This window comes from Phalangium opilio, unplaced genomic scaffold, assembly GCF_054372755.1.
Source record: "Phalangium opilio isolate 3A_F unplaced genomic scaffold, DU_Popi_V2 ptg000225l_1, whole genome shotgun sequence".
Classification (NCBI taxonomy): domain Eukaryota; kingdom Metazoa; phylum Arthropoda; class Arachnida; order Opiliones; family Phalangiidae; genus Phalangium; species Phalangium opilio.
This window is the reverse complement of record NW_028324219.1, coordinates 593,083-609,898: the sequence shown is the minus strand read 5'-3', so window position 1 is coordinate 609,898 and position 16,816 is coordinate 593,083. Positions and strand designations below refer to the sequence as shown.

General features: G+C 40.2%; 1 protein-coding gene and 23 non-coding genes across 24 annotated transcripts; 23 read left to right on the top strand and 1 right to left on the bottom strand.

Annotated features, from left to right (window-relative positions):
- The first annotated feature begins 8 nt into the window (after window positions 1–8).
- TRNAS-GCU (transfer RNA serine (anticodon GCU)) lies at window positions 9–90 on the top strand. Its single transcript has one exon. It is a non-coding gene; the product is annotated as a tRNA-Ser (tRNA).
- A 61-nt stretch (window positions 91–151) lies between these two features.
- Window positions 152–233, top strand: TRNAS-GCU (transfer RNA serine (anticodon GCU)). Its single transcript has one exon. It is a non-coding gene; the product is annotated as a tRNA-Ser (tRNA).
- A 61-nt stretch (window positions 234–294) lies between these two features.
- Window positions 295–376, top strand: TRNAS-GCU (transfer RNA serine (anticodon GCU)). Its single transcript has one exon. It is a non-coding gene; the product is annotated as a tRNA-Ser (tRNA).
- A 60-nt stretch (window positions 377–436) lies between these two features.
- On the top strand, window positions 437–518 carry TRNAS-GCU (transfer RNA serine (anticodon GCU)). Its single transcript has one exon. It is a non-coding gene; the product is annotated as a tRNA-Ser (tRNA).
- A 61-nt stretch (window positions 519–579) lies between these two features.
- Window positions 580–661, top strand: TRNAS-GCU (transfer RNA serine (anticodon GCU)). Its single transcript has one exon. It is a non-coding gene; the product is annotated as a tRNA-Ser (tRNA).
- Window positions 662–722: 61 nt separating this feature from the next.
- Window positions 723–804, top strand: TRNAS-GCU (transfer RNA serine (anticodon GCU)). Its single transcript has one exon. It is a non-coding gene; the product is annotated as a tRNA-Ser (tRNA).
- Window positions 805–864: 60 nt separating this feature from the next.
- Window positions 865–946, top strand: TRNAS-GCU (transfer RNA serine (anticodon GCU)). Its single transcript has one exon. It is a non-coding gene; the product is annotated as a tRNA-Ser (tRNA).
- Window positions 947–1,007: 61 nt separating this feature from the next.
- TRNAS-GCU (transfer RNA serine (anticodon GCU)) lies at window positions 1,008–1,089 on the top strand. The gene has a single exon. It is a non-coding gene; the product is annotated as a tRNA-Ser (tRNA).
- Window positions 1,090–1,578: 489 nt separating this feature from the next.
- On the top strand, window positions 1,579–1,660 carry TRNAS-GCU (transfer RNA serine (anticodon GCU)). Its single transcript has one exon. It is a non-coding gene; the product is annotated as a tRNA-Ser (tRNA).
- Window positions 1,661–1,721: 61 nt separating this feature from the next.
- Window positions 1,722–1,803, top strand: TRNAS-GCU (transfer RNA serine (anticodon GCU)). The gene has a single exon. It is a non-coding gene; the product is annotated as a tRNA-Ser (tRNA).
- Window positions 1,804–1,863: 60 nt separating this feature from the next.
- TRNAS-GCU (transfer RNA serine (anticodon GCU)) lies at window positions 1,864–1,945 on the top strand. Its single transcript has one exon. It is a non-coding gene; the product is annotated as a tRNA-Ser (tRNA).
- A 61-nt stretch (window positions 1,946–2,006) lies between these two features.
- On the top strand, window positions 2,007–2,088 carry TRNAS-GCU (transfer RNA serine (anticodon GCU)). The gene has a single exon. It is a non-coding gene; the product is annotated as a tRNA-Ser (tRNA).
- A 204-nt stretch (window positions 2,089–2,292) lies between these two features.
- Window positions 2,293–2,374, top strand: TRNAS-GCU (transfer RNA serine (anticodon GCU)). Its single transcript has one exon. It is a non-coding gene; the product is annotated as a tRNA-Ser (tRNA).
- A 61-nt stretch (window positions 2,375–2,435) lies between these two features.
- Window positions 2,436–2,517, top strand: TRNAS-GCU (transfer RNA serine (anticodon GCU)). The gene has a single exon. It is a non-coding gene; the product is annotated as a tRNA-Ser (tRNA).
- Window positions 2,518–2,863: 346 nt separating this feature from the next.
- On the top strand, window positions 2,864–2,945 carry TRNAS-GCU (transfer RNA serine (anticodon GCU)). The gene has a single exon. It is a non-coding gene; the product is annotated as a tRNA-Ser (tRNA).
- Window positions 2,946–3,005: 60 nt separating this feature from the next.
- On the top strand, window positions 3,006–3,087 carry TRNAS-GCU (transfer RNA serine (anticodon GCU)). The gene has a single exon. It is a non-coding gene; the product is annotated as a tRNA-Ser (tRNA).
- A 61-nt stretch (window positions 3,088–3,148) lies between these two features.
- TRNAS-GCU (transfer RNA serine (anticodon GCU)) lies at window positions 3,149–3,230 on the top strand. Its single transcript has one exon. It is a non-coding gene; the product is annotated as a tRNA-Ser (tRNA).
- A 61-nt stretch (window positions 3,231–3,291) lies between these two features.
- TRNAS-GCU (transfer RNA serine (anticodon GCU)) lies at window positions 3,292–3,373 on the top strand. Its single transcript has one exon. It is a non-coding gene; the product is annotated as a tRNA-Ser (tRNA).
- A 61-nt stretch (window positions 3,374–3,434) lies between these two features.
- TRNAS-GCU (transfer RNA serine (anticodon GCU)) lies at window positions 3,435–3,516 on the top strand. Its single transcript has one exon. It is a non-coding gene; the product is annotated as a tRNA-Ser (tRNA).
- Window positions 3,517–3,576: 60 nt separating this feature from the next.
- Window positions 3,577–3,658, top strand: TRNAS-GCU (transfer RNA serine (anticodon GCU)). The gene has a single exon. It is a non-coding gene; the product is annotated as a tRNA-Ser (tRNA).
- A 61-nt stretch (window positions 3,659–3,719) lies between these two features.
- On the top strand, window positions 3,720–3,801 carry TRNAS-GCU (transfer RNA serine (anticodon GCU)). Its single transcript has one exon. It is a non-coding gene; the product is annotated as a tRNA-Ser (tRNA).
- Window positions 3,802–3,862: 61 nt separating this feature from the next.
- Window positions 3,863–3,944, top strand: TRNAS-GCU (transfer RNA serine (anticodon GCU)). Its single transcript has one exon. It is a non-coding gene; the product is annotated as a tRNA-Ser (tRNA).
- A 60-nt stretch (window positions 3,945–4,004) lies between these two features.
- On the top strand, window positions 4,005–4,086 carry TRNAS-GCU (transfer RNA serine (anticodon GCU)). Its single transcript has one exon. It is a non-coding gene; the product is annotated as a tRNA-Ser (tRNA).
- Window positions 4,087–7,329: 3,243 nt separating this feature from the next.
- On the bottom strand, window positions 7,330–9,606 carry LOC149614113 (zinc finger MYM-type protein 1-like). Its single transcript, XM_089857835.1, has one exon. The coding sequence runs from the start codon at window positions 9,604–9,606 to the stop codon at window positions 7,330–7,332; it is 2,277 nt and encodes a 758-aa protein (XP_089713961.1).
- Window positions 9,607–16,816: the final 7,210 nt, after the last annotated feature.

Below are 16,816 nucleotides of genomic sequence, written 5' to 3'. Positions count from 1 at the left end.
TAATCGAGGACAGGGTGGCCGAGTGGTTAAGGCGATGGACTGCTAATCCGTTGGGCTCTGCCCGCGCGAGTTCGAATCTCGGCTCCGTCGTTTTAACCAGATTGTTTTAATCAAAAATTCAGGCGAAATTATTAAACCAGTTTTAATCAAGGACGGGGTGGCCCAGTGGTTAAGGCGATGGACTGCTAATCCATTGGGCTCTGCCCGCGCGAGTTCGAACCTCGCCTTCGTCGTTTTAACCAGATTGTCTTAATCAAAAATTCAGGCGAAATTATTAAACCACTTTTAATCAAGGGCGGGGTGGCCGAGTGGTTAAGGCGATGGACCGCTAATCCAATGGGCTCTGCCAGCGCGAGTTCGAATCTCGCCTCTGTCGTTTTAACCGGATGTTTTACTCACAAATTCAGTCGAAATGATTTAACCAGTTTTAATCGAGGACAGGGTGGCCGAGTGGTTAAGGCGATGGACGGCTAATCCGTTGGGCTCTGCCCGCGCGAGTTCGAATCTCGCCTCCGTCGTTTTAACCAGATTGTTTTAATCAAAAATTCAGGCGAAATTATTAAACCAGTTTTAATCAAGGACGGGGTGGCCCAGTGGTTAAGGCGATGGACTGCTAATCCATTGGGCTCTGCCCGCGCGAGTTCGAACCTCGCCTTCGTCGTTTTAACCAGATTGTTTTAATCAAAAATTCAGGCGAAATGATTAAACCAGTTTTAATCAAGGTCGGGGTGGCGGAGTGGTTAAGGCGATGGACTGCTAATACATTGGGCTCTGCCCGCGCGAGTTCGAATCTCGCCTCCGTCGTTTTATCCGTTTGTTTTGAACACAAATGCAGTCAAAGTGATTAAACTCTTTTAAATCGATGAAGGAATGGCCGAGTGGTTAAGGCGATGGACCGCTAATCCAATGGGCTCTGCCAGCGCGAGTTCGAATCTCGCCTCCGTCGTTTTAACCGGATTGTTTTAATCAAAAATTCAGGCGAAATGATTAATTCAGTTTTAATCAAGGACGGGGTGGCGTAGTGGTTAAGGCGATGGACTGCTAATACATTGGGCTCTGCCCGCGCGAGTTCGAATCTCGCCTCCGTCGTTTTATCCGTTTGTTTTGAACACAAATGCAGTCAAAGTGATTAAACTCTTTTAAATCGATGAAGGAATGGCCGAGTGGTTAAGGCGATGGACCGCTAATCCGTTGGGCTCTGCCCGCGCGAGTTCGAATCTCGCCCCTGTCGTTTTATCCGTTTTGTTTTGAACACAAATGCAGTCAAAGTGATTAAACTCTTTTAAATCGATGAAGGAATCGCCAAGTGGTTAAGGCGATGGACCGCTAATCCGTTGGGCTCTGCCCGCGCGAGTTCGAATCTCGCCTCCGTCGTTTTATCCGTTTTGTTTTGAAAACAAATGCAGTCAAAGTGATTAAACTCTTTTAAATCGATGAAGGAATCGCCAAGTGGTTAAGGCGATGGACCGCTAATCCGTTGGGCTCTGCCCGCGCGAGTTCGAATCTCGCCCCTGTCGTTTTATCCGTTTTGTTTCGAACACAAATGCAGTCAAAGTGATTAAACTCTTTTAAATCGATGAAGGAATGGCCGAGTGGTTAAGGCGATGGACCGCTAATCCAATGGGCTTTGCCCGCGCGAGTTCGAACCTCACTTCCGTCGTTTTAACCGGATTGTTTTAATCAAAACTTCAGGCGAAATGATTAAACCAGTTTTAATCGATGAAGGAATGGCCGAGTGGTTAAGGCGATGGACCGCTAATCCATTGGGCTTTGCCCGCGCGAGTTCGAATCTCGCCTCCGTCGTTTTAACCGGATGTTTTACTCAAAAATTCAGTCGAAATGATTTAACCATTTTTAATCGAGGACAGGGTGGCCGATTGGTTAAGGCGATGGACTGCTAATCCGTTGGGTTCTGCCCGCGCGAGTTCGAATCTCGCCTCCGTCGTTTTAACCAGATTGTTTTAATCAAAAATTCAGGCGAAATTATTAAAACAGTTTTAATCAAGGACGGGGTGGCCGAGTAGTTAAGGCGATGGACTGCTAATCCATTGGGCTCTGCCCGCGCGAGTTAGAATCTCGCCTCCGTCGTTTTATCCGTTTTGTTTTGAACACAAATGCAGTCAAAGTGATTAAACTCTTTTAAATCGATGAAGGAATGGCCGAGTGGTTAAGGAGATGGACCGCTAATCCATTGGGCTCTGCCCGCGCGTGTTCGAATCTCGCCTCCGTCGTTTTATCCGTTTTGTTTCGAACACAAATGCAGTCAAAGTGATTAAACTCTTTTAAATCGATGAAGGAATGGCCGAGTGGTTAAGGCGATGGACCGCTAATCCAATGGGCTTTGCCCGCGCGAGTTCGAACCTCACTTCCGTCGTTTTAACCGGATTGGTTTAATCAAAAATTCAGGCGAAACGATTAAACCAGTTTTAATCAAGGTCGGGGTGGCGGAGTGGTTAAGGCGATGGACTGCTAATACATTGGGCTCTGCCCGCGCGAGTTCGAATCTCGCCTCCGTCGTTTTATCCGTTTGTTTTGAACACAAATGCAGTCAAAGTGATTAAACTCTTTTAAATCGATGAAGGAATGGCCGAGTGGTTAAGGCGATGGACCGCTAAACCGTTAGGCTCTGCCCGCGCGAGTTCGAATCTCGCCTCCGTCGTTTTATCCGTTTTGTTTTGAACACAAATGCAGTCAAAGTGATTAAACTCTTTTAAATCGATGAAGGAATGGCCGAGTGGTTAAGGCGATGGACCGCTAATCCGTTGGGCTCTGCCCGCGCGAGTTCGAATCTCGCCCCTGTCGTTTTATCCGTTTTGTTTCGAACACAAATGCAGTCAAAGTGATTAAACTCTTTTAAATCGATGAAGGAATGGCCGAGTGGTTAAGGCGATGGACCGCTAATCCATTGGGCTTTGCCCGCGCGAGTTCGAATCTCGCCTCCGTCGTTTTAACCGGATGTTTTACTCAAAAATTCAGTCGAAATGATTTAACCAGTTTTAATCGAGGACAGGGTGGCCGATTGGTTAAGGCGATGGACTGCTAATCCGTTGGGTTCTGCCCGCGCGAGTTCGAATCTCGCCTCCGTCGTTTTAACCAGATTGTTTTAATCAAAAATTCAGGCGAAATTATTAAAACAGTTTTAATCAAGGACGGGGTGGCCGAGTGGTTAAGGCGATGGACTGCTAATCCATTGGGCTCTGCCCGCGCGTGTTCGAATCTCGCCTCCGTCGTTTTATCCGTTTTGTTTTGAACACAAATGCAGTCAAAGTGATTAAACTCTCTTAAATCGATGAAGGAATGGCCGAGTGGTTAAGGCGATGGACCGCTAATCCAATGGGCTCTGCCCGCGCGAGTTCGAATCTCGCCTCCGTCGTTTTAACCGGATTGTTTTAATCAAAAATTCAGGCGAAACGATTAAACCAGTTTTAATCAAGGTCGGGGTGGCGGAGTGGTTAAGGCGATGGACTGCTAATACATTGGGCTCTGCCCGCGCGAGTTCGAATCTCGCCTCCGTCGTTTTATCCGTTTGTTTTGAACACAAATGCAGTCAAAGTGATTAAACTCTTTTAAATCGATGAAGGAGTGGCCGAGTGGTTAAGGCGATGGACCGCTAATCCGTTGGGCTCTGCCCGCGCGAGTTCGAATCTGGCCTCCGTCGTTTTATCCGTTTTGTTTTGAACAGAAATGCAGTCAAAGTGATTAAACTCTTTTAAATCGATGAAGGAATGGCCGAGTGGTTAAGGCGATGGACCGCTAATCCAATGGGCTTTGCCCGCGCGAGTTCGAACCTCACTTCCGTCGTTTTAACCGGATTGTTTTAATCAAAACTTCAGGCGAAATGATTAAACCAGTTTTAATCGATGAAGGAATGGCCGAGTGGTTAAAGCGATGGACCGCTAATCCATTGGGCTTTGCCCGCGCGAGTTCGAATCTCGCCTCCGTCGTTTTAACCGGATGTTTTACTCACAAATTCAGTCGAAATGATTTAACCAGTTTTAATCGAGGACGGGGTGGCCAAGTGGTTAAGGCGATGGACTGCTAATCCGTTGGGCTCTGCCCGCGCGAGTTTGAATCTCGCTTCCGTCGTGATTATAGCGATGACAACTGTTCAGTTCAGTTCAGTTCCAACACCTTCCTCCCACCTTTGGGTGGTGGGGCTGTTCGTTAATTTGGCCCCCCTCTAATTTATTTTTCAACTTGTGTGTAAACTATAGTGGCGAAAGTAAAATAAATGGTGGCGCACTGCTGCGCATGAAGAGCGCAATCGTTTGCATACATTACCTTCCTTCCACCTTTGGGTGGTGCTGTTCGTTAATTTGGCCCCCAAGTTATTTTTCAACTTGTGTGTAAACTATAGTGGCGCAAGTAAAATAAATGGTGGCGCACTGCAACGCATGAAGAGCGCAATCGTTTGCATACATTACCTTCCTCCCACCTTTGGGTGGTGGGGCTGTTCGTTAATTTGGCCCCCCACCTCTAATTTATTTTTCAACTCGTGTGTAAACTATAGTGGCGAAAGTAAAATAAATGTGGCGCACTGCAGCGCACAAAGAGCGCAATCGTTTGCATACATTACCTTCCTCCCACCGTTGGGTGGTGGGGCTGTTCGTTAATTTGGCCCCCAAGTTATTTTTCAACTTGTGTGTAAACTATAGTGGCGCAAGTAAAATAAATGGTGGCGCACTGCAACGCATGAAGAGCGCAATCGTTTGCATACATTACCTTCTGTTAAATTAATATTCAAGTAATGACGCCGGATTATATAAAACCATATTAGTTTATTATTAATCTGTTTAAGTTATGTTAGTCATCGTTCTTCATTTCGGTAAAGCACTCTTACTGTTATTACATACTGGTTATAATTACAAATAGTTGAATACGTCCTACTACAATACTAGGTCTACTTAGCGTAAATCACGAGAGGCACATCCTGAAGGAAACTCACTGGTAGAGAACCGATTGAGGGAGAGAGTGATGCATTATCACTAATTCAGTCTAATCCTAAACTCGGGTTAGGTGCAAAGGTTCTTTATCTCTATCATGTGATTATAGCGAAGATAACTGTTCAGTTCAGTTCAGTTCCAACATGCTCCCCTCTTTTTTTCGTTGTCTGAGCTATTATGCTTTAAACATCTTTGTTTTGTTTCTGATTTTTTTTTATACATTATTATGTTACTTCATTAATACATTGTTATGTTCTTTTGTCACATTATAGCACTTTAGTCTATTATTACCGTTTATATATCACGTTAGTCTTATTATCACATCAATCTATTAATTATTTATCACATTTTCTATTTATAGTATCACTTTGGTTTGTTAATACTGCAACCTTAGTGTGTTGCAAAATTCTTTAAATTTTCTAGTTGGTATTGCCTTGGTAAACATATCAGCAATATTATCATTTGTTCTTATGAATTCAACATTAACAAGACCTTTATTAATACAATCTCTTATAAAATGATATCGGATATCTATATGTTTCGTTCTATTATTCTCTATACTATTTTTAGATAAAGCTATGGTTGCCTGATTATCACAATATATGGTTGGCTTTAATTCATTAGTTCGTAATCTAAAAATATCTACAAATTCGTTTATAATTCTTGATATCCAAATTACTTCTTTCGTTGTCTCTGCTAATGCAATATATTCAGCTTCGGTGCTTGATAATGCGACTATGTCTTGTTTAACAGTTCTCCATTGAACTGGATTATTGCCATCATTTAGTATGAACCCTGTGGTTGATTTACCATCATCTAAATCCATCCCATAGGATGCGTTGGTATAAGCGTCGACCGTTAAATAGCTTAATGCGTTATAATTCAATCCATAAGCATTAGTATCAAATACATATTTCAATACTCTTGTTAAATGATCGCGATGTATTTTGGCTGGATTTTCCGAGTATCTTGATAAGCTAATTACCGCATGCATTATATCTGGTCTTGTACGTTGTGCTATGTATAGCAATATTCCTATTATTTGTCGGTATGGAAAGTCTACTCTTTGCCCATCAGGTGGGCATTGTCGTTTCGAGAATACAACGCCAACTGGTACCGGTATTTCATAGATTCTGGTTAGTACCATATCCCAAGCTTCTTTTATTTTACCAATATATCCCTTTTGATGTATATATGCTGTGCCATTCTTGTGAAATTCAAATTCTATCCCAAGAAAATAGTGCAATGGTCCAAGGTTGTTTATTTCGAATTCGGATTCAAGTCTTGTCGTTATTTCCTTCATTACTTGGTTATTTTTAGCAATTATTATGATATCATCTACGTATACTAGTTGGTATCTTCATAATGGTAAATACAATTACAACCTTGTAACTTTTTAAAGTTCAAATCATGTAATGTTTTGTCTAACTGTTCATACCACTGCCTACCGCTTTGTTTTAACCCGTATAACGCCTTGTTTAATTTCCAAACATACTGTTCTTTTCCTGATTGAACAAAACCCTTTGGTTGCCTTAAGTATATTTCTTCTTTTAAATCGCCATATAAGTATGCATTCTTTACATCTAGTTGTGTATGAGTCCATCCCAAACATAGGATAAATATGATTACGCAAATTCTTACAAGTGCAAAATTGATAACTGGCGCATACGTCGTCGTATAATCTGATCCAAATTCTTGTGAAAATCCTTGGGCTACTAGTCGCGCTTTATGCCGTATAGTTTCGCCGTTTGCATTCTGTTTCAAGGCGTAAACCCATTTCGTTCCAATAATATGTTGGTTTTCTGGTTTCTTCACTAGATCATATACGTTTCGTTTTGCAATTGTTTGTAATTCCATATCCATGGCGTCTTCCCATTTATCTTTGTCTTCACTCTCTATGGCTTCTTCATACGTCTTTGGAATCGTCATACAATGGAATTCAATATTTCCTAACATATCTCTGGCATATCTTGCCTGCTGTTTTGCCTTAGGCTTAAATGAAAATTTACTCATGTCATGCTGGATCCCTCTTTGGCGTAAACAAGCTTTCACTTCATTATATGATCTCAACCTTTCCTCTTCATCCGTGATGTAGTAGACATCTATTCTTGGCCCAAATGTTCTCGGTACTTCTTTTCTTCGCCATCCTCTTGGTAATTCTAAATCTTCTTCTTTATCTGGGAATCTATCTTCTTTCTTCTGAGGTTCCATGTTATCTTTATGGTCTGGGAAATGAAATGCATAGGCGTAGAGTTTCCCAAATTTTTGGTGGGGCCCGGACCATCGGGACCAATATATAAATAGCAATCATGCATGATGTATGCCTATGGTGTATATAAATTCTTAACGAAGATTAAGTATTAAACTTGCTAGTATAATATTATTTTTATTCATTGTAAGTTGCAAAAGTATTTCTTCTTTGGGGATTTTGCAAAATGAAATCATTGATTAGTTTTTCCAGAGAAAGTTCATCTAGGATTTCTTTATAGCAATGTAGTATTGCTAGGTGGTTTAGTCTCTTTTGGTGCATTGTTGATCGCAAATATGATTTTAGGCGGCGTAGCATGCTAAATGATCGTTCTGCTGTGCAGGTTGTAGCTGGAACATTATAAAATAATCTTGCTAATGTCACAACTTCCGTTAGAGTTGTCATTACACCTTCATCACTGATAAGAAACGCCTTAATTTCACTAAAATTACTCAACTGTTTCTTGCGAGTTTTGCAAATGTCCGACAACATTTTCAAGTGTATATACAAACGATCTAAATTTAAATCCCCTGGAAATATGTCTTCCAAAGCTTTTTTTAAGTCGCTAAAGTCAGTGGTGCTGTCACATAAAACAGACGAGTTAAGGGAATCAATCACAGCCTTTTCTAAGTTTCGCAACTTCTTAAAACCTTCGCAGTTTTTATATCTCTCATCTATTGTGCCAATTATAGTGTCAGCTAATTCGAAGAAGTTTTTTCGATAATATTCTTTGGGCGTATTAAATACATGAGGGTCAGAACCACTATCTAATCTTCGAGGAGCCCTGCGGGTGCGTGGTAAAGTAGGTGCTTCCAGACCAAATTTTGATGCTTCGTGTTCAGTTTTTTCCCATAAATTTTCGAAAAATTCATCTCTGCGACGAGAAATTAAAACTTCTCGAAGAACATCGAGTGTTTCTTCAACTGATCTTAGGGACATTTGATGGCTTTGTATTTTAGCATTGACCTCTTCAACAGGTCCCAAAGTTGCTTGAATCAATTTCAGGGAAATATAAAATTCCAAATTCATGAAGCGCTTCAAAAACCCACTACATTTGGATGCCAGCTCGCTGCCAATAGTAGAACTTGAAAATTCTTCTAAAAATTCCATACACACTTGATAATTTTTGTCGACGCTCTGAACACTACTGACGCGATAAAGCCAACGAGTTGGGCACAGAGGGCGCAAAGCTCGAGAAGTTTCATCTGTTTCATCAAAATTACCGAGCTGCACATTTTTGAAAATTCCCAAGCGTTTCGGAGATTCTTTAACGAAGTTAACGAAATCTTTGACAAGGTTCATAGAATCTCTCACAATCGTTACCCGTTTCATCACGTCGGATACTGCCAGGTTCAAGCAATGTGCGGTACAATGAACATAAATTGCTAATGGCTGGATCATTTTGACTCTTTCTTGAAGACCACTTAGACGACCAGAGACATTTGAAGCACCATCGTAACACTGACCACGGCAATTTTCAAAAGACAAATTAAATCTTGTCATCGCGTCTTCTACTATTTTTACTAGTGTTTCAGCGGTTGTACTTTCAGTCTTATAAAATCCGAGAAAGTTCTCGAAAACTTCTAAGTTATTGTTAACGTGCCGAACTGTAATGCTAACTTGCTCGTTAGTAGAAACATCAGTCGTTTCATCAATTATCAACGAAAAGAATGATGGATTATCGTTCTTGATCGAACTCACAACAGTTCTCAAGACATCATGTGCCATTGTTTTTAATATTTCGTTTTGAATTTCAGGTGATAACCACTTGAATTTTTCTTTTCGCTTTAACCAAGAATTTAATGAAGGGCTGTCTTCAGACCGTGTCAGCAACAACTGGTAGAAATTTGACTCATTTTCGGTATGTCCCCGAACGGGAAGCCCTTGACGAGTAAGATACTTTAAACTTGAAAATACAATGCGAAGAGCGTTTCTTGCGTTTATCATTTCTACGCTATGGGCAGTATTTAACTGGTTTGATATATTTACATTTGATTTAACGTAGTGATGTTTTTCTATGGCTTCATTGTGGCATTTTGTCTTCTGGTGAGAGTTAAATTTATATTTTGCGTGTTTCCAGTCATCAATCCCATCCAAAATAAAGGCAGTATCTAATTTTTTACAACTGAGCAATTGTTTATTGTACGCTGATTGACATAAAGAGCAGAACGCTTTCTTCTTTTCTTCATCAAAGTATATCCAATGGTATTCTAGGGACCATTTCTGCTGGAAACGTCTTCCATTTTTCGTGTGAGTTGGCTTTTTCTTCTCAATATTAATATTCGACGAACTGCCGCTATTTCCAGGGGCAATTGAGTCCGTAGAATCATTAGGGAGAGAAATAGTTTGCTGTGATTGCTCGACTATATTTTCTTCTAAAGATAAACGAGGCCGTTTTATAACAAATTTATCCATATTTGAGCATTGAATGATTGAAATGGACAAACAGTCTATTCCGAAAGTAAAAATCCTTAAAATATTTTCGAGACTCCTCTGTCGAAACTAACTTTGAAAACTGTGAAACCGACTTAACCCATAAGACATTAGACCAATCTGCACTTCTGCCTCAAAAATATTGTTGAAAATTATTTGTCTAAACTGTCTAGTTGGCCAGCGCCGCGCCTTACTTACGCGCCGAGGATTGAGAGAGGTGCGCGATGGTGCATAGGGTTAACTTGACTCTGCGGCGATGGTGCTGGGGCTAACTTTCCTTCTAAAGACTTAAGCTGTCTGCTGCGAGTTCTACTGTTATCAGTCTCGCTCAGATATGGATGTATGGCGTCTCTCTAGATAAATTTCCATCATCAAACATCAAAATGTAAAGTTTTTACCATTGCCTTATAGAGTTATACGTAAAAAAATATTTTTATGACGTCAATATCTTCATGATTTCTGCATTATGGATGAGAAATTTTTGGAGGGGCCCATGGCCACTTCTAAAATTTTTGGGGGGGCTCGGGCCCCACGGGCCTATAGAACTCTACGCCTATGATGACCACGGGTGATGGTGGTGGATTTGGTGAAAAATTCACTTGTTTCCAAATCGAGGCGGCCGTGAAAAAGTCGTGTAAAAGGCATAGGTTGTTCACGCGATGTCTTAATGAAACGTCTGATTGAATCCGCAATGGAGCTAGGCGATCGGGTGCGGGAAGTCTAGATAGGCGTTGCGGAAGCTTCGAAAAAGCATTTTGAGCCTTCTGCAGGATCTTGGCACCACCTAAGAGAGATGGTGTCCAAATCGGCGATGCATAGTCGAGTATCGGAAGAACCAGAGAGTTATATAACCTACGAATAAGTTTCTCCGATCGATGGTGTATATTGCGCCGAATCAGTCCAGTGGTGGATTTGAGACGCTTGCAGACTTTGTTGGATAGTTTACACACAAGTTGGAAAATAAATTGGGGGGGGCCAAATTAACGAACAGCCCCACCACCCAACGGTGGGAGGAAGGTAATGTATGCAAACGATTGCGCTCTTTGTGCGCTGCAGTGCGCCACCATTTATTTTACTTTCGCCACTATAGTTTACACACGAGTTGAAAAATAAATTAGAGGTGGGGGGGCCAAATTAACGAACAGCCCCACCACCCAAAGGTGGAAGGAAGGTAATGTATGCAAACGATTGCGCTCTTCATGCGTTGCAGTGCGCCACCATTTATTTTACTTGCGCCACTATAGTTTACACACAAGTTGAAAAATAACTTGGGGGCCAAATTAACGAACAGCCCCACCACCCAAAGGTGGAAGGAAGGTAATGTATGCAAACGATTGCGCTCTTCATGCGCAGCAGTGCGCCACCATTTATTTTACTTTCGCCACTATAGTTTACACACAAGTTGAAAAATAAATTAGAGGGGGGGCCAAATTAACGAACAGCCCCACCACCCAAAGGTGGGAAGAAGGTGTTGGAACTGAACTGAACTGAACAGTTATCTTCGCTATAATCACATGATAGAGATGAAGAACCTTTGCACCTAACCCGAGTTTAGGATTAGACTGAATTAGTGATAATGCACCATTCTCTCCCTCAATCGGTTCTCTACCAGTGAGTTTCCTTCAGGATGTGCCTCTCGTGTTTTACGCTAAGTAGACCTAGTATTGTAGTAGGACGTATTCAACTATTTGTAATTATAACCAGTATGTAATAACAGTAAGAGTGCTTTACCGAAATGAAGAACGATGACTAACTTAACTTAAACAGATTAATAATAAACTAATATGGTTTTATAAAATCCGGCGTCATTACTTGAATATTAATTTAACATGGTAGCAGAGCGTGGTTCGCGGTATTTAACGGTATTCAACAAATATTTAACGTGATTAATGGTAATGACGTGGTAATAAACGCGGACGGAGTCAACGTATATAGCCGAGGCTTAACGACGAACGGGGCAGTCAAAATCAGTGCGGTAATCCGGTACAACGTGGAAGTTAGGGTTAGAAAACCCAGACCAAGTGTGTCAACTAATCGAGGAATGGAACTGTCTTGGACAAGTTAAAACATGCTCACAACAAGCAACCAAGGAAGAGCGACTTAAGAAACAAGAAGCCATACAACAGAGGACAAGAACAGTACAAACAACGGCGGTGAGTTACACATAATAAGAAGAAACCTAAGACTGAACAGTACGCGATAATAATTATAATTTAAGTATAATAGTAATGGTGATCTAAGTATGAACTGATGAACATTTAATGGAACATCTTAACCATAATTTAATAATAATAATAAGACCATTAAGTAAGAATCATAGCTTGTAAACAGAAATAAGCCAATCATAAAACCATTTGAGAAGTTAAGGAGTACTAGGGAAGTTAAATAAGAAGGGAGTTAATAAGCATTTAAAGATTATTATTAGAGTATTATATGACATGATAAGCTGGCCATTTAAGTAAAGTAAAGTAGGGAATATTTATAATTACAATGGCTGATTACGTAGAGACTAACAACGCGGGCAATGCTCTATCATTTCGAAAATTAAATGATTGCAATTATAAGACCTGGAAGCGCGATATGCGAATGGCATTATTAGACTATGGTTTATGGGGATTCCTGGATGGAAAAGAAAAAGAACCAGATGCATCAGCTTCAGAAGACGTGAAAACAGCATATCTTAGAAGATCGCAGAAAGCGTTATCAAAATTATCATTAGCCTGTGATGACCCCCACAAGAGTATTATAGAGAAGTGCGATACAGCAAAGGAAGCGTGGGATATTTTAGCAGGAATATATGAACCCAAATCAAAAGCGCGTATGGCAGACTTACGATCAGAATTTATAAGCTGTCGATATAAGGGTGGCTCAATGGCAACACACTTAGCAAGTTTAATAGTGATAGCAGATAATTTGAAAGCAGCGGGTTTACAAATATCGCACATGCCTAACAGAAGCCTATAGGCAAATCAAGACTTTAGCGTATCATTGGCCTGATAAAGATTTTACTCCGAAGAACGTGAAACAGTTGCTAATATCAGAATATGATAGGCAAAGGAGAGAAGATTGTGAAGACGATTATGAACAAGCCGGTTATTCATCTCACTTGCAACAAAGAGGTAGAGTTAGGACCCCGAATAACTTTAATCAGCCTAGGCCAAATAGAAGTAATAGTCGAAAAAGAAGTCAATCAAGGAATAGGATTAATAAAACTATGATAATATGTTTTAATTGTGGTAAAGAAGGTCATTATGCAAGAGATTGTTGGTCAAATAAAACAAATAAACAGAAAAATAAGCAGTCAAGCGACAATGAAAGTAGACGAGCTCATTTCGCATCAGCCTTACTAGCGATAAAGGATAAGGAAGCCTGGATATTTGACACAGGAGCTTCGCATCATTTTTGCCATAAGAGGGAATGGTTCTCAAACTATAAACCAATAGAATCATCAGTAGAAATAGCTGAAGGTGGAGCTAAAGCTATAGGCATAGGGAATGTCGCATTATCAATTAGAAATGGACAGGAAATAATTGATTTGATAGATGTCATACATGTACCAGGGTATAATAGAAATTTATTATCAGTGAGAAAATTCGATATGAATGGATACAAGACTATCGTGGAAAATGGAAAAGCAAAGGTATACGATGAGAAGAGGAAATTCTTCCTGAGCGCCAGGTTAACGGAGGAGAATTTATACGTCGCAGACGTCAAAGTACATATTGATGAACCAGAACAAGATAGTAAGCAGCACATAAGCACATAAACAAGTCAAACGCATGATATAATGAGATGGCACCAACGATTAGGGCACCCTAACGAAAGAAAATTTATGGAATTACACGACAAGCATTTAGTCGAAGGCATACCTAAATTGGATGGGGAGTTAGGCGTTTGTCAACCTTGCCGATTATCAAAAGCTGCGAAATATCCGTCTCGAACAAGTGAGAAAATTAAAACCACACAACCATTAGAGATAATACATAGTGATGTATGGGGACCCTCACCTATAACGTCAAGATGTGGTGGCAGATATTTTATTTCGTTTATCGATGACTATACAAGAAGAGCTACGATTTATATTATGCAAACGAAAGATCAAGCGTACGACAAATTTCAAGAGTTTAAACGCTTCGTAGAAAGGCAAACAGGCAAGGACATCAAGGTCTTACGAACAGACAATGGCTTAGAATACTGTAATAGGCAATTTGAGAATAATAGTTAGAAATTGGGAATAAAACTCGAAAGAACCAATACATACACTCCAGAAATGAATGGCATCGCGGAAAGATTCAATAGGACAATAACAGAAGGCATTCGTACGATGTAAGAAGATGCAAAATTACCTTTGAAATTATGGGGCGAAGCTGCAATGGCGTTTACATACCTGTACAATAGATTACCTCATGACAAACTTAAAAATCAAGTTCCTTTAGAACGATGGATGGGAAAGAAACCTAGTGTACGACACCTTAAACGATACGGATGTGCGGCATTTGCATTGATACCCAAACCAAGAAGAAACAAACTACAAAACAGATAGAGAATTGGTGTTTTAATTGGGTATGCAATCAAAACTAAAGGATATAGAATATGGTTTCCAGATCAAGACAAGATAATTGAACTGAAACATGTATCATTTGACGAAGATGAATTGGGGATACAGGAAGTTAACGCGAAGGTTGAAATAGTAGAACACTATGATGAAGAGTGTTTGGAACCAGCAAAGACCAAGAAAACAGTACGATTTGCTGATGAAGCCGAAGAAACGTCTGATGACGAATTCGAAGACAGTATGGAACAATCTGTAGAAGACAATATGGAAGAAACTAGCCATGAATCTGATGATGATGAAGAAAGAGTCACATTCCGAAGACCCAAACGTACCAACAAAGAACACGTGAAGCCCAAGGAGAAAGACGACATGGTCACATTTCATCATAGGCGTAGAGTTCTAAAGGCCCGTGGGGCCCGAGCCCCTCCAAAAATTTTAGAAGTGGCCATGGGCCCCTCCAAAAATTTCTCATCCATAATGCAGAAATCATGAAGATATTGACGTCATAAAAATATTTTTTACGTATAACTCTATAAGGCAATGGTAAAAACTTTACATTTTGATGTTTGATGATGGAAATTTATCTAGAGAGACGCCATACATCCATATCTGAGCGAGACTGATAACAGTAGAACTCGCAGCAGACAGCTTAAGTCTTTAGAAGGAAAGTTAGCCCCAGCACCATCGCCGCAGAGTCAAGTTAACCCTATGCACCATCGCGCACCTCTCTCAATCCTCGGCGCGTAAGTAAGGCGCGGCGCTGGCCAATTAGACAGTTTAGACAAATAATTTTCAACAATATTTTTGAGGCAGAAGTGCAGATTGGTCTAATGTCTTATGGGTTAAGTCGGTTTCACAGTTTTCAAAGTTAGTTTCGACAGAGGAGTCTCGAAAATATTTTAAGGATTTTTACTTTCGGAATAGACTGTTTGTCCAATTCAATCATTCAATGCTCAAATATGGATAAATTTGTTATAAAACGGCCTCGTTTATCTTTAGAAGAAAATATAGTCGAGCAATCACAGCAAACTATTTCTCTCCCTAATGATTCCACGGACTCAATTGCCCCTGGAAATAGCGGCAGTTCGTCGAATATTAATATTGAGAAGAAAAAGCCAACTCACACGAAAAATGGAAGACGTTTCCAGCAGAAATGGTCCCTAGAATACCATTGGATATACTTTGATGAAGAAAAGAAGAAAGCGTTCTGCTCTTTATGTCAATCAGCGTACAATAAACAATTGCTCAGTTGTAAAAAATTAGATACTGCCTTTATTTTGGATGGGATTGATGACTGGAAACACGCAAAATATAAATTTAACTCTCACCAGAAGACAAAATGCCACAATGAAGCCATAGAAAAACATCACTACGTTAAATCAAATGTAAATATATCAAACCAGTTAAATACTGCCCATAGCGTAGAAATGATAAACGCAAGAAACGCTCTTCGCATTGTATTTTCAAGTTTAAAGTATCTTACTCGTCAAGGGCTTCCCGTTCGGGGACATACCGAAAATGAGTCAAATTTCTACCAGTTGTTGCTGACACGGTCTGAAGACAGCCCTTCATTAAATTCTTGGTTAAAGCGAAAAGAAAAATTCAAGTGGTTATCACCTGAAATTCAAAACGAAATATTAAAAACAATGGCACATGTTGTCTTGAGAACTGTTGTGAGTTCGATCAAGAACGATAATCCATCATTCTTTTCGTTGATAATTGATGAAACGACTGATGTTTCTACTAACGAGCAAGTTAGCATTACAGTTCGGCACGTTAACAATAACTTAGAAGTTTTCGAGAACTTTCTCGGATTTTATAAGACTGAAAGTACAACCGCTGAAACACTAGTAAAAATAGTAGAAGACGCGATGACAAGATTTAATTTGTCTTTTGAAAATTGCCGTGGTCAGTGTTACGATGGTGCTTCAAATGTCTCTGGTCGTCTAAGTGGTCTTCAAGAAAGAGTCAAAATGATCCAGCCATTAGCAATTTATGTTCATTGTACCGCACATTGCTTGAACCTGGCAGTATCCGACGTGATGAAACGGGTAACGATTGTGAGAGATTCTATGAACCTTGTCAAAGATTTCGTTAACTTCGTTAAAGAATCTCCGAAACGCTTGGGAATTTTCAAAAATGTGCAGCTCGGTAATTTTGATGAAACAGATGAAACTTCTCGAGCTTTGCGCCCTCTGTGCCCAACTCGTTGGCTTTATCGCGTCAGTAGTGTTCAGAGCGTCGACAAAAATTATCAAGTGTGTATGGAATTTTTAGAAGAATTTTCAAGTTCGACTATTGGCAGCGAGCTGGCATCCAAATGTAGTGGGTTTTTGAAGCGCTTCATGAATTTTGAATTTTATATTTCCCTGAAATTGATTCAAGCAACTTTGGGACCTGTTGAAGAGGTCAATGCTAAAATACAAAGCCATCAAATGTCCCTAAGATCAGTTGAAGAAACAATCGATGTTCTTCGAGAAGTTTTAATTTCTCGTCGCAGAGATGAATTTTTCGAAAATTTATGGGAAAAAACTGAACACGAAGCATCAAAATTTGGTCTGGAAGCACCTACTTTACCACGCACCCGCAGGGCTCCTCGAAGATTAGATAGTGGTTCTGACCCTCATGTATTTAATA